The 14,616-nt window shown below is 40.0% G+C and overlaps 1 protein-coding gene across 1 annotated transcript; it reads left to right on the top strand.

The window, feature by feature from the left end:
- The first annotated feature begins 3,358 nt into the window (after positions 1 to 3,358).
- Positions 3,359 to 13,235, top strand: klhl43 (kelch-like family member 43). The gene is made up of 7 exons (XM_032580298.1): positions 3,359 to 3,535; positions 7,928 to 8,315; positions 8,684 to 8,832; positions 8,921 to 9,267; positions 10,785 to 11,084; positions 11,231 to 11,406; positions 11,828 to 13,235. The coding sequence occupies exons 2-7, from the start codon at positions 8,014 to 8,016 to the stop codon at positions 12,615 to 12,617; spliced, it is 2,064 nt and encodes a 687-aa protein (XP_032436189.1). The 5' UTR covers positions 3,359 to 3,535; positions 7,928 to 8,013; the 3' UTR covers positions 12,618 to 13,235.
- Positions 13,236 to 14,616: the final 1,381 nt, after the last annotated feature.

Here is a 14,616-nt window from a genome sequence, read left to right as displayed (position 1 = left end):
TGGCTTTATTTGACTTTTTCATCCAAAGCACTGTTACACATGGGATTAGTTTTGAACTTTAAAATGAAGCTTAACAAAAATTTCACAATAAAAGCCTTGAATATTTTTACATCATGTAATTGCTCTTTTTGGCTTTATTTGACTTTTTCATCCAAAGCACTGTTACACATGGTATTAGTTTGGCCCTTTGAAATGAAGCTTAACAAAAATTTCAAAATAAAAGCCTTGAATATTTTTACATCAGAAAATTGCTCTTTTGAGCTTTATATAACTGATTTAACCCAGCAATTGTTACACATGGGATTAGTGTGGCAATTTAAAATTAAGCTTGATGAAAATTTCAAAATAAAAGCCTTGAATATTTTTACATCAGGTAATTGCTGTTTTTGGCTTTATTTCACTTTTTCATCCAAAGCACTGTTACACATGGTATTAGTTTGGCCCTTTGAAATGAAGCTTAACAAAAATTTCAAAATAATAGCCTTGAATATTTTTACATCATGTAATTGCTCTTTTTGGCTTTATTTGACTTTTTCATCCAAAGCACTGTTACACATGGTATTAGTTTGGCCCTCTGAAATGAAGCATACTGAAAATTTCAAAATAAAAGCCTTGAATATTTTTACATCAACTACTTGCGTTTTCAGCATTATATAACTGATTTAACCCAATGACTATTACACATGGGATTAAAATAGACTGTTTTGCATGAGCAGCAGATAGATCCTCTATTGCACATGTGTCAAACTCAAGGCCCGCGGGCCACATGTGGCCCGCTACGTCATTTTATGTGGCCCTCTCCCCCCTACCACCGTTTTACAACCCCATTGATTGACTTAAAATAGGTTTTGAGCACGAATTGACTGCAAACTACATATCCCATAATGCCTTCCGATTCTTACCAACCAACATTACGGCTTCTCGCCACTAGAGTGCAGCAGAGTCACCTCAAGCTGATTATTAATTTTCCCAGCGAGTAAAACTGAAACATCGACAAGCTAACAAGCTAAAGAGCGAAGTTCCCTGATGTTTCAATCGAGGACTTTTACCGTCTCCTGCCCCCTGATTTGATGCCACAGCTTCGACTCCATGCAGCTCGTGTTTTGTCCACGTTTGAAAGCACCTATCTGTGCGAACAGATGTTTTCAATAATGACTTTAAACAAGACCAAGCACAGATCGCGCATTACTGACGAAAACCTAAACGCCGTTTTGCGGATTGCCACAGAATAGAACTAAAACCAGACATCGACAAACTGACCAGGGGAAAACGGTGCCAGACATCCGGCCAGAAAACATTGGTAAGCACAAACAAACTACATTTAAATAGAATGGATGTAAAACCAAAACGCAGTATACTGGAATATGCATATAGTTTATTGATTTTGCTTGTGTTTTGTTTATTTACAGAACACAACGCAATTTTTAAACTGAGCAGTAATTTTACATCCATGCAAACTCAAATGTAATATTTAAAACTTGAATACATAAAATCAGTTATTTAACAATATGAGGTGTTGTTTAAAAATAAAAAAGATAGCAATTTCTTTTTATTGCAGAGACATTAGATTCTTAAATTTATGGTATTCTTTAAATGTTGTAATTTTGGTTCATTGTAAACTTTACCTGTAAAAAGTTTGTAGAAATCTTTAACATAAGGTCAATATATATTTTTAAACTGTAATATGTTGTGTGTGTGTGCGTTATTGAAAATTTATATTTGTGACAATCATTAGGTAAATGCTAATGAACTGCCTTCCTGCAGTTTATGAGCATTGAACTGTTACTAAACAGTTCAATGCAAGGTTCATTAGCGTTAGCATTTTAGCTTCAATAAGCTATTAGGTATTTATTTTACTTTTTAGCAATGTTTAGTATACTGAATGGAGTAAATCAATTACAGAAAATATCCTAGTGATTTCCCACATACTGATGAAAGCAATGACGCTAACATTAGCGTTTCTGCTGATTTTAGCTGATATACTTACTTTATAATACTGAATGGTGCACGTCCGCCTCGCTTAACGTTCTTGCGATTCTCCGCGTGCCACTGATCACGTTGCGGCGTTCTTTAGCGTCGACGCCGATTTGTGGCGTGACGACGCCGGGCCCATGCCCGACGGGCGCGCCTTGGCAGGCCCCGGCTAAATTTCTTCCGAAATTTTCTAGTTTATTACATGTGCTTCAACTGTGCTTGTTTTTTAATTTATTGAATATTTGAACCATTTTTTTTTATTGGACATGAACATTTTTAGATTTTTTTCTTCTCATAATCTATAGCTATTTTTTTCTATGTTAATATAAAAATTAAAACCCAATATTTTAATATTAGATATATAGCAAAAAAAAGCCAAATTTAATCCAGAAAATGTATTAATTTATTGACTTATTTAATAATTTTTCCATAAAATTGGCCTTGACCTCATTTTAAAATCTACACTAGATTTTTATGACCGTTTATTTTGTTCATTTATTTTATTTTTATTATTTTATCCATCATTTATTCATTTATTTATCTTTTGTTTATTAAATGTGCTTTAATTTTTCTTTATTTATTCAAAATATTTGAACCCTTTGTGAATGGACATGAACATTTAATGTGGGATATTTTTATGAAAACAGTAAAGTTTGTTTCAGAAAAGGTAAAAATTTATTTACTTATTTATTTACTCATTAAATTTGCTGCGACTTCTCTGAAAGCTATTTTTGATCTTTTTTAGTCAGATTTCTATTAATTTATTTTATTTTATTATTATTTTACTTATTTATCCATTAGTTATTTATTAATTTTTTTTGTTTATTAAATGTGCTGTGATTTTTTTAATTAATCCAGAATTTTTCAAATAATGTTATGTTTTTTCTTTTATATAACAAAATCAACATTTGTTTTAAAAAGTGACTTGTTTTTTACTCATAAGGTTTAGTTGCAACTCATTTATCATTTATTATTGACTTTAACAACAAATAGTGACATTTAAAAATTGAGAAGATGTTCAGATATTTATGAGGAGAGGTCATAACAGCTCAACTTTAGAAATTAATTTATTTTTAGAGAAAACATAACAACAAAAATCGACTGAATTCATCAAAAATCCCTAATAATTTCTCCTGGTTGTTTGTAACATCTGGAGAAGGAAAAACTGACCTTGTTTTCATTTTGTAATGAGAAATCTGGCAGATGTTCAGGAGGGAACCGGATCCAGAACCAGAACCTGAAACCCAGCCGGAGGTTCTGGGCGAAGGGACAGCTGGGAAACTCGGAGCTATTTTTGGGCAGGAGGCTGAAGGAGAGAGTCTCTATTTGGAGATGGAGGTGGAAAATGTGAAGGAGGTTCTGACGAACCCGACGTCACATTGTTGGTGGGAGCCTGAAACCCTGAACCACACACACACACACACACACACACACACACACACACAGCACTCCTGTAGACGGACTAAAGGACGAGACAAAGCGGAAAACAACTGAGAAACTAAACATAAAGGAAGGAAACACGAGAGAAACGAAAGGAACAAGAGAGAGGAAGGAGGAAAAGGTACAACTTTTAATTTAATCCATTTCTGCTGGGAAATCAGATTTTCAGTACCAACCATTTAAGGTGGTACTGATGAGGATATTTAAGGGTTTTTAGATTTCAGCTGCTTTTTCAGTGAAATACTCTGTTGCTGCTCATATGTGACCTGCTGTCATAAAAAGACTGAAACGCAGCAGAAGAACCAGAACCAGAACACCAGGACAGAAACTCTGTTTTATCCACTGCTTGTCATTTTATCATTATTATTTCCTTATTTAAACTATTAAAAGTGTAAAAGTTTTAATACAGGCAAACTGACACAGATACACTGAAAAAAGAAAACAGGTGATCCAACTTAAACAAACAGTTCATTTTTTACAAGGAATCATATTCAGTTTATCCAAATAAACATGTTAAGTTTATAAACTTGTCATGTTAAACAAATGTAAATTCAGTAAGTCTGACAAACTTAATTTGATTACATGTAACAAATTAATGAAACTTTTTAAGTTGACGCTCCATTCTCTGTTTTCCAGTGAACCCAGCATATTCAGTCTGTTTCTAACTGGTTTTCAGATTAACCATCAGGGCTGATCTTCCCTCCTTCCAGGTTTAGTGTCAGAAAAATGGCAGCTAGTATCTCTGCAGACCCCACACATGCTGGACACAAACAGTTTAGACTTTCAGGCCCCAGTCTGTCTCTCTGATGAACATAATGAAAACTTTGCAGCCTGGAGAATCAGAAACTCTGCTTAGAAACTAAAGAGGCGTGTTTACTCTGTAAATAATCTGCTTTTTAAATGTATTTCATTTCTGTTTCTGTGAGTGTGAGAAACTCAAAGAGGATCTTTGGTTGTAAATAATTTCCAGTGAATCTTTCTCTTCATTTCTCATCAGGAAAACAGCTTACATAAACTCTGGTTTGTATTTTCTGGACTTCTGTCAAAAAATTATTTCTCAATGTTTGTCAGCAACATGAGACAAATAATTGATTGATTTCAGATTCAATAACTTAATTCAGATGCAGAATTGGGACGTATTAGTTTATGGAAACTTAGTTATAAAACTTAGTAAATATTTTTCCCTCCCCAGTGTTGCTTTATTTACATTTTAATCCAATAATCTCTACAAATATATTTCATATTTACACAGTTATTAATATTTGTATTGATATTTGGGGGGTTTTTTTGCGCTCTGTATCTCTTTAAAATAAATTGTTTCAGGAAATTTATAAAAAAATGTAAAATCTCGACTGTTCAACATCCCGCCCCCTTTTTTCCTTTATGTAGTAAGATTTTTGTTATTGCTAAAAATAAAAACATAATTTTCAGTTAATTGTGATTCAGTTTAGTTTCTATAGTATGTATAATGTACAGACGTAAAAATCTGACAATATTTAAAGTTAGTTACCTGGTTTGTTTAGGAGTAAAAATAAAGGTAATCTGATGATGATGATGATGATGATGATGATACTGTCAGTCGGACTGGTTCCAGTCTGACCTTGGTACCACGTGTTTTTGACAGCTGATTGTTATTTTCATGCATCTGAAATGCATTTGCTCCAAAATAAGCCTGGATATCCTGTTAATCATTTTAAGTTGAAAAATGTCGACAACTTGAATTTATGTAAAACGTGGCTTTCTGATGCATTTGTGGCTCCAAAAGGATAAATTATTTTGGTTAATCCTGAATGTTGCATCACTGAATCGGATTTTTAATTCCTTTGATATATAAATATTACAGCTTGATAATATCTTCTAAAAAATTAAATCATGCTAAACTTAATTTTACTATTTATTTTAATCTGTTTTTATTTGAATTACAATTAGAACAAAAATATTGTAAAGTATGCCCCACAAATAATGTAATATTCCAGGGTACAACTAAAATTAAACCAGCTAATTGACCTTAAACTTTAGCATTAGCATTACCTTTTGTGTTAGCTTTAGCATTAGCATGGACCTAGCCAAATTTCTTTCTTTTTTGGGGGCGATTAACAACAAATGGACCAAAACAAATGCCTTAACCTTTGACATTTGTTGAAAATAAGACATAGTCATCAGCGTACTGGAGAACATTAATCAAAACTGAACAGTTTTTTGTTCCTTTGCTGTTATAATTTACAAAATTTTGATTTGGTTTGGACTGAAACTTTATTCTCAAACCCTCTTGCAGCATTTATGTGTATAATTATTTAATGTTCATTCTTTGAAACTAAACATTTGTGTTTTGAAGTCTGTTTTGGAGTGAATCAGAAGTGCAGCTGTAGATGTAATGAAGTTCTGCAGAGTCTCTGCTGCTGGATTGTTGCTGTTCTGTTTCAGGCAGGGTGTCTTTACTTTCTGTAGCAGTGAAGCCCCCTCCCCTTCATGTGACACTAACAACAGCTGCAGGTCCGGCCCGGCCCGAGTCCCACCCGGTTCCGTCCATATCGGGCCCAGCGGGCCGGAATGTGCTATTTATGGAGGACGGGATAGAGGCGTGAATCATGTTTACGTCTGTGGTGGAGGCCGTTCAGTTTTAGACGTTTCAGCTGAGGCGGAAAACATTTAACTGTTTCAGTTTGGATGTTTGACAGTTTCAGGTTTCGGAGGCAGAGGACCTCGTTACTGCCAACAGAAATCCTGAAAGAGACATTAAAACAGAAAGATTCGATAAAAACACTGATCTTATTTCATTTTAGACTTCAGAGCCTAAAAACGCACATTAGTCAAAGTCAAATCTAAAAAACTGAAACTAATACACTCAGAGATTGGATTATATTTCCTCGTGTGGCTGAAATTTGGTCTGATTTGGTTTCACGAATATCTTACTAGTAGCTCTGCCACAACAATCAATCAATCAATCAATCAATCAATCAATCAATCAATCAATCAATAAACCAATTCATGGTTTTTCTCTTTTTCTACCAAAAACTGTCTGATAAAAGTCTTCAGTCTAAACCTTTTACTGAAGGAACTTTTTGTTAACAGAGACTTCATGAGTCATTTTATTTCTTGTTTCTGTTTTGTTGATTTATCATGAATATCTAAAATGTTTTCTGGTTCCGGTTTTAAATTTTATTAAAATTTAAGGTTTATTAAGTTTTGTATTACTTGAAAAAGGTTGAAAATAACTTTTGGAGCAGTTTGCTGTCCAGGCCTAATGCCTGTGTGACGTGTTTGAGATGTTTTTAACTGCCTTGTTGTTGAAACGTGACAAGCAACCAAGACTGACTGTTAAATGCAGCTTATTATATTATGTCTTTCAGTTGGTTGAGTTTGTTTTTAAGTAAAATCTGTTCCATTGTGATTTGTTTGTGGGTTGGTTGGACATCACAGATGTAATTAAAATAAAACTTGAAGAGAAACTGGAAACTAAATTAAAATGAAACGATGCAATCTACACAAACGGAGCAGATGAAGAAGATAATGGTGATGCTGAGGCGGATGGTAAATCATCAGGGAGTTCTGAGCATCTGCAGCTTTTTCACTTTAAAGGACATCTGGCATTTCTGCTGTTCATAAGATTTTTATTCTTTGAGAGGAACTGAGAACAAATTAGACTTTAGAGCCTTCAGTTCATATCCTGAACAGAAAATCTACATAAAACAAGGTAGAGTTAATGTTATTTCATTATTCTGCATTAATTCTCCGGCCTCCATGAACAACTTGTGCCGTCTCTGTCAGGTTCTGGTTTTACTTGCAGATCTTCCCCGGTTGCTCTGTGTGTAGAGAGGCTGTAAAACACAAACTGGAGCTCAGTTCTTCCTTTCTGGCTGGCCTTGCACAGCACACCTGCACCTGCACCTGCCAGTCACTATCACCTCCTAAAGGAGACAAAGTCTGTCCGGCAGCGACGGTCTGGTTGGTTCCAGCAAAGGTGTTAACTGGTTTTCAGCAGAGTTTGCAGATGTTACTGGATACATGTTCAAATCAGACCAACATAACATGTTTAGTCATGAGTAAATTATGATTAGTCACTTCATTTTAGTTTGGTGTTACAAGCCGCACCAAACGACAGAGTATTAGCACCAGGATAAGACATTTTTTGATTTTGAGAGAATGTAATAATGCAAAAATAAAGACATAACAATGCAGGGATAAAGTCATAGCATTAGCACAATAAATTCAAGATAATATGGGGATAAAGTTGCAATAATATGAGACTAAAGTCATAACAATATGGAGATATCGTTCTGATAATGCGGGAATAAAGTAATAACATTCTAGAATAATTTTGTAGCAATTTTATACAAAAAATTAATACAAAATAAAATGAGGAATTTGGAGGATCTTGCTCAGTTTTTCTTAGAATAAGAAATTTTCTAGAAATTTTCTGAGATTCTTTGATGAAAATATACAGTTTTTCTTTTCCATATTCCACACAGCTTAACGGAGTTTTTCTCTCCGTGTCCCATTATTTCCTCTTCAGGTGCTGTGTGTTGTGTTGAAGCAAAACCACCAAGGAAACCAGGAACAATCCTGACAGCTTGATCAGTTCTGAAGCTGAAATCAAACATGGCGCCTAAGAAGAAGGCCGTCCGTCAGAGGAAACCTGCCACAGACGCCATCATGGACCCCAGCTCCCTGCCGGTGAAGGTGGAGAGCCGGGGCGACGGCGTGGTGGTGGTGGAGGCGGCGGTGAAGAAGATCGAGCAGATCGCGGCGCTGGACATCGCTCAGCTCAACAGCCTCAACCTGCCGCTGCCGCCGCCCGTCATCAAACCCGGGGAGCGCGGGCTCGGCCTGGGCAGCGAGCTCACACGGCCTCTCCATGGCAACGCTCTGCTGGACGAGCTCAGCAAGATGCGGCAGGAGAAGTCAGTCTGCGCCGCCGCATCTGGATCAGAACCAGGCTCTGAGAAAAGATGCTGAAATATCCAGATGTGATTCTGTAACAATCATCCAGATGTGATTCAGTAACAATCATCCAGATGTGATTCAGTAACAATCATCCAGATGTGATTCAGTAATGGCCGCTGCTCAGATATAAACCATCAAACATTACAGCTGCAGGGAAATATAGTTAAACTAAAGATGGTTGGATGGATAAATTGAGATGGATGGATGGATGGATGGATGGATGGATGGATGGATGGATGATGGACGGATGGATGGATAAATTGACAGATGGACGTTGTTGTCTTCAGGCCGGCTGCTGATTGGTTCCTGCTCCCTACTTGCTCAGGTTTCTGACCGATCTGGAGTTGGCCTGTAAGACTAAAGCCTTCGACGTCCATAAGCTGGTCATCTCCTCGGTCAGCCAGTACTTCAGGGAGATTCTGGCCAAAGACCCTGGAATGAAGCGCCTGGAGCTCCCCTCCCTGTCACCGCTGGGTCCGTTCTCTCATGCCACATCAAGTTCCTAACCTTCGTAAGGAATTATAAAAGTTATTCATGAAGGTTTTCATGTGTCTGTCTCCAGGTCTCGCCAACGTCATCACCTTTGCCTACATGGGTCGTGTCCACATGTCCCTCTACACCATCGGATGCACCGTCTCTGCCGCCGCCACCCTGCAGATCCCGCAGCTCCTGAAGATGTGCGTGGACTTCCTGCTGGCTGAGCTCAACGTGCAAACCTGCGTCTACATCTGGAACATCGCCGCAGCCTACGGACTGCTGCCCGTCTGCGCCGCCGCCCGCCGCTTCATCCTGGAAAACTTTGTCCAGTTCGCCGAAACGCCGTTGTTCACGCAGCTGACCCTGGAGCAGATCTCCGCCTTCCTGCAGGACGACTCCCTGGTCCTGCCATCAGAGGTCACGGCTTTCCAGGTCAGGGGTCAAACTTTAGATGCTCCCCCAGAATAACTTATATCCTCTTCTCAAATCTTTTCCAAGAAGATAACACTCCCAGTATTTACCCATCTTGGCTCATTCCTTCTATTTACAGCAGGGTCCAAAAACAGACCCCAGACCAGCTGCTCTCCAGCCAGCACAGACCCACATTTCCAACCAGACACCCACATGTCCACCGTGACCTGAAATCTCTAAACATAACTCACACTGTATGCTTTTTATTAATATACATGTTCACAACGGAAATAGACGAGCAGCTGAGACTTTAGTATTTATAATCTGAGCAGAACATGAGTCTGTCAGTGAGTTAACAGCTGCTCCGTTCTGTAGATGAACGCCTTCACGAATATAAAAATCTCAGTTTAATTATGTTATTAACTTTGCTGATGGATGATTGTTAAATTCATGGGTTCTGAGCCTCTGAATGGATTAATCACGTTTAGCTGAGTATCATCAGCATAACACATAATAAATAATTTTACAGAGTGGAAGTGAATACCTACAAAAGAGAAATGCCCCAAACACTGAACCCTGTGGTACACCATCAGCAATTGTGGTGGACAAGGAAGATTTGAATGTCTTTACCTGTCAAGTCTCGACCCATGATCCTTACAGAGAATTCAAGTCTCGGTGAAAGAATACTGTGATCAACTATAAAAATGCAGCACTAAGATCTAACAGGATCGATGTAAACACACATGCCCACCATCTGAACTCATTATGCCTCACTCCCACTGTGCAGTGCGGCATTAGTTGCTGCAGTTTGGTGAATCTTGTCTGTTTCCACTGTAAAAGCATTAGATACATCTAATGCGTACGGCACCATTCAACTGTAGGTACACAGGACAATGGTTCAGTACTGTTAGGGTGCAGCTACTGGGGGACAGAAAAACATCACAGCTTCTGACAAGCACAAGACATTCTAGTCATGTTTGTGCAACGACAAACATGACGCACTGGGGTTAATGATGCCACATTAACCCCACCTGCCCAATCCAACTGGTGGTGGAAACGTTCTCCTAAATAAGCCAAACCATAAAATAAGCTCCTCCTCCTTCAAGAATCACTCTATTTGGTCAATGTTTGTTTCTACCCAAGTTGAGCGTGGGCGTGGTCAGGAACTACAGGAGCTGTAGTTGAAACGCCGATGATGTACAGTCAGTTTCTCAGAAGCTGTGGGTTGGCCTGTCCAGTTGACACTGTGTGCCTTCTTCTGCCACAATTGAAGCTTGGACTTCAAGTTTAACTATGGCATTGTCAAATTGCAGTTCACCTCCCAACTACTACAGCCAATCAATGAATGCAGTCTGCTGTCAGTCAGATCACTTGAGCGCAAAACCCAGCTAGATCTGGGGAAGAACCAGTTAAAGTAAAGGCTATAGTGGCTATAGTGTACCTAAAAGCACAAACCCACAAACTCAGTGGAAATGAGGAATTAGTGACTTCATGATGCCCTTTTACAGCACACTGAAACTCTTCACTGACTCCTGCAGCTCGCCAATAAGTGGCTGGACTTCGACGCTTCCCGTCAGCCTCACGCTGCTGAGCTTCTGTCCCAAGTCCGTTTCGAGACGATTCCAGCCAGCGAGCTGGTGAGCCAGATCCAGCCCGTCCCCCGAATGATGCTGGACCCCCAGTGTCACCGCCTGCTGGTCGACGCCATGAACTACCATCTGCTGCCCCACCAGCAGAACACCCTGCAGTCCCGGCGTACTCAGGTCCGAGGGGCCCAGCAGACTCTGCTCACCATCGGAGGACGTCCGTCACTCACTGAGAGGGCTCTTAGCCGCGAGGTCAGTGTCGACATGGCAACAGTAACACTAATTACTGACATAAAAATTTAAACTGCCTCTTTTAGTAACAACCTTTTAAGATTGGTCTCTTCCTAAAATGCAGGGTATGAGCCAAGTTATTGTTGACCTTTGACCTTCCCATTCAGGTGCTGTGGAGGGACCCTCGTGAAGGAGGAGCCACCTGGCGCCACCTGACCCAGCTTCCGGCTAAGAGCTTTAACCAGTGCGTGGCCGTCATGGATGGCTTCCTGTACGTGGCCGGAGGAGAGGACCAGAACGACGCTCGCAACCAGGCCAAACATGCCGTCAGCACGCTCAGCAGGTAAACCAGCAAATCTTAACAAGAATACAACCCTGACACCAAAGTTTAAAGCTGACACTAACAAAGGAATGCCAATTCGGTTACTTTGGTATTCCTGATGTCGCTCTGCTTCCGCACAACTTGCTTTAATATGAGTCAATTAGCAGAGGTCTGTAGAGTTTGACTGCATGATGAGGCTGTTTTCCAGTTAGTTCAAACGTGGAGGACAAGGGACACATCTAAACGCTGCAGGACCTTTGAGGACTCCAGATTCAGACAACTGATCTAGAGAAAAGCTCTCAAAGAACAACCTTCAGAAAGCCTTAAGAACCATCAGGCCAAGAAATGGAAAACTTTAACCAACACTTTGAGAGCCACAGTTTCTGTCTCTACTTGTTTTGTGAATCAGATAAAGGTCACTGTCTCTCTTCCAACCCATCAGGTACGACCCTCGCTTCAACACCTGGCTGCACCTGGCCAGCATGCGTCAGCGCCGCACCCACTTCTCCCTGTCTGCCAGCGGCGGCCGCCTGTTTGCCATTGGCGGTCGCAACGTTGAGGGTCTTCTGGCCACCACTGAGAGCTACCTGCCGGCCTCCAACACCTGGCAGATGAAAGCCCCCATGGAGGTGCCCCGCTGCTGCCACTCCAGTGCCACTCTGCCCTCCGGAGACATCCTGGTGACCGGCGGCTACATCAGCTGCGCCTACTCCCGGTCAGTGGCCTGCTACCGCATGGAGAGCGACACCTGGACCGAGCAGGCTCCCATGGAGACGCCCCGTGGCTGGCACTGCTCCGCCACCCTCGGAGGGAGGGTTTATGTTGTAGGTGGAAGCCAGCTGGGGCCCGGAGGAGAGCGGGTGGATGTCCTGTCAGTGGAGGTGTTCTCCCCAGAGAGCGGGGCGTGGGGTCGGGTCGCCTCTCTCCCACTGGGCGTGAGCACCGCTGGCCTCTCCCCACTGGGAGACAAGCTGTACCTGCTGGGCGGCTGGAACGAGGCGGAGAAGCGCTACAAGGCGGCTGTGCAGAAGTACGATCCGGCTACCGACAGCTGGTCCAAAGCCGAAGACCTCCCGGAGCCCACCGTGGGCGTGTCCTGCTGCAGCCTGACCCTGCCACCCCGCAATGCGACGCGCCGGCAGCAACACCGCAACACGCCGGGCCACGAAGACCCGCAGCAGGCCGCCAAGAACCGGAGCAGGGAGAGTAGCATGGCCCCTGCCAAGGCGTAGCGCGACCCGGAGGCAAACCATGATCATGTCCGAGGACTTTTCTGTCTGCAAACATTTCACACCTGAATAACAGCTTTTCTAAAACCTGCAAAAGGAAGGAAGTTCTAAACCTGGAGCACAAAAAATATTCTATATGTATCAATATGGGGAGCAGAGAAAACCAGAAGAGTTTCTCCTTTTCTTCTGATTAAAGTTGAGCTAATTTATCTGTGCTGATGAGCAGAAAACAAGAGGAAGCTGCAGGTGGAGGCTAGTTTAGAGAGAAAGCTGGAAGGGAAAAGAGTGGAGCAGGTGGATGAGCAGGAAAGATGGAGCAGAATGAAGGAGTGAACCTGTTACTTTACTTAATGTGATGTAATGTGGAGAATCAAACATAAAAAGTGATAAATCAGATCGTCTTAATGAGAGAAATGTAAAACACGCTCTTAAAGCTAATGAAAAATAAATCAATAAAAAGTTTAAATTTTTACTGCAACTATGACTGAACCAGTGAGACTCCAGTCCTTCGGTCTGTGGAGTAAACCACTGTAAAAACAAAATGCTGATGTAACTCATTTGATCAAAACTCTGGATTGTTTTGGTGGAGATTCACTGAATAAAGACAATCTGGTCCAGACATTTTGCTTCTGCTGTTTTCTGTATTAAGCAGCCGTTTGCAGATCCTCCTCCTCCTGTCAGGTGTTCGATTTGTGCCGACATGAAGGTAAAACTCTACTGTTTGTGTCCAGGATGTGTAGGGTCTGCAGAGATGTTACCTGCACTTTTTTTGACCCTTGACCTTTACAGCCCAATAACATCCCAGACGACAATGTGTATGTTAAATTTTATGTAAAGGTTTTATGCTTTTTCAATTGTAAGACCTAAAATAGAAATAAGTTACTAAAAAAGTGAGTTTTCAAAGCACCTAAATTGTATTCTGGTGCCATATAGCTACTATAATAAGTACAATACACTGAAATGAATGTATAATACATAACGACTTTTGTTCTTTGAAACGGTTCATAAGCAGAAAAATCAATTAAAATTTAAATGATAAAAGTGATTTTGTTTAGATGTTTACTCAAAGGGTAAACAACAACAGCCTCTGGTGGAACATTTGCAGCTCTGAGGGTAAAACCTGATTTTTAGAGATTGTAACGTTTATAACTTTGACGTCCATTTTACCCCAATAATCACCAGACTGTTGAATACGAGGCAATGCTGCCACCTTGTGGTTGAACACATTATTTTTTAAACTTGCAGGACAGTTTCATTAGGATCAATGTGTTCAGATTTATTTGCTTCAGAAAAGAAGCGTTAAGATTTTATGCATCAGTTAAAAACAAGCTGAAATCTCGGTTAAAGCTTTTATAGATCGAACATTTCATTTTTGTTTTGTGGATCTTGTATAGTTGATCATACAAAATTACTAAAAACACTCCATCAGGCTGCACATAATTTCTGCTAATAATCTTTAAAATATATATATATGTACATATATATATATATGAAACGTCACTGAAATAAGAAAAAAAAATTATTGACCCTTTCATGCATGAATTATGATCCTTTGTGTCAGGATGTTTTTTCCATTTTTAATTTTTTTATTAAAGAAAGGTAGGAAAAACATTTTTGTAAAATCTTTTTTAGGTGATCTATTGTAATTTTCTCCAAATACAGTCATTTGAAAAATACATCAGTAGTATTGTTCTTCAGGGGTTATCTGATGTCACAATATTTTTTTTACCTACAAGAGTCGTCTACAGTAGAAGGAGGGATCGGGTCGGTCGGCCATATTGGATTTAACAAAAATAATTTCTTGCATTTGCAGCTGATGGCCAGTAGTTGATGGTGTATTTTATGATGCATTAGTGACCACTTCAGTGGTCTGTGAGCATTTATAACATAAAAAAACAAAATGGCTTTTAGACAGCTGGCCACTGTGCATGAAAGGGTTAATATGGAAAAATGCTTCTAGTTCAGTTTCTCTGTGTTGCTCTCATAGCTTTATGGGATTACA

This window comes from Xiphophorus hellerii, chromosome 13 (genome assembly GCF_003331165.1).
Source record: "Xiphophorus hellerii strain 12219 chromosome 13, Xiphophorus_hellerii-4.1, whole genome shotgun sequence".
Classification (NCBI taxonomy): domain Eukaryota; kingdom Metazoa; phylum Chordata; class Actinopteri; order Cyprinodontiformes; family Poeciliidae; genus Xiphophorus; species Xiphophorus hellerii.
The sequence above is the reverse complement of the archived record's forward strand: the minus strand, read 5'-3'. Positions and strand labels throughout refer to the sequence as shown.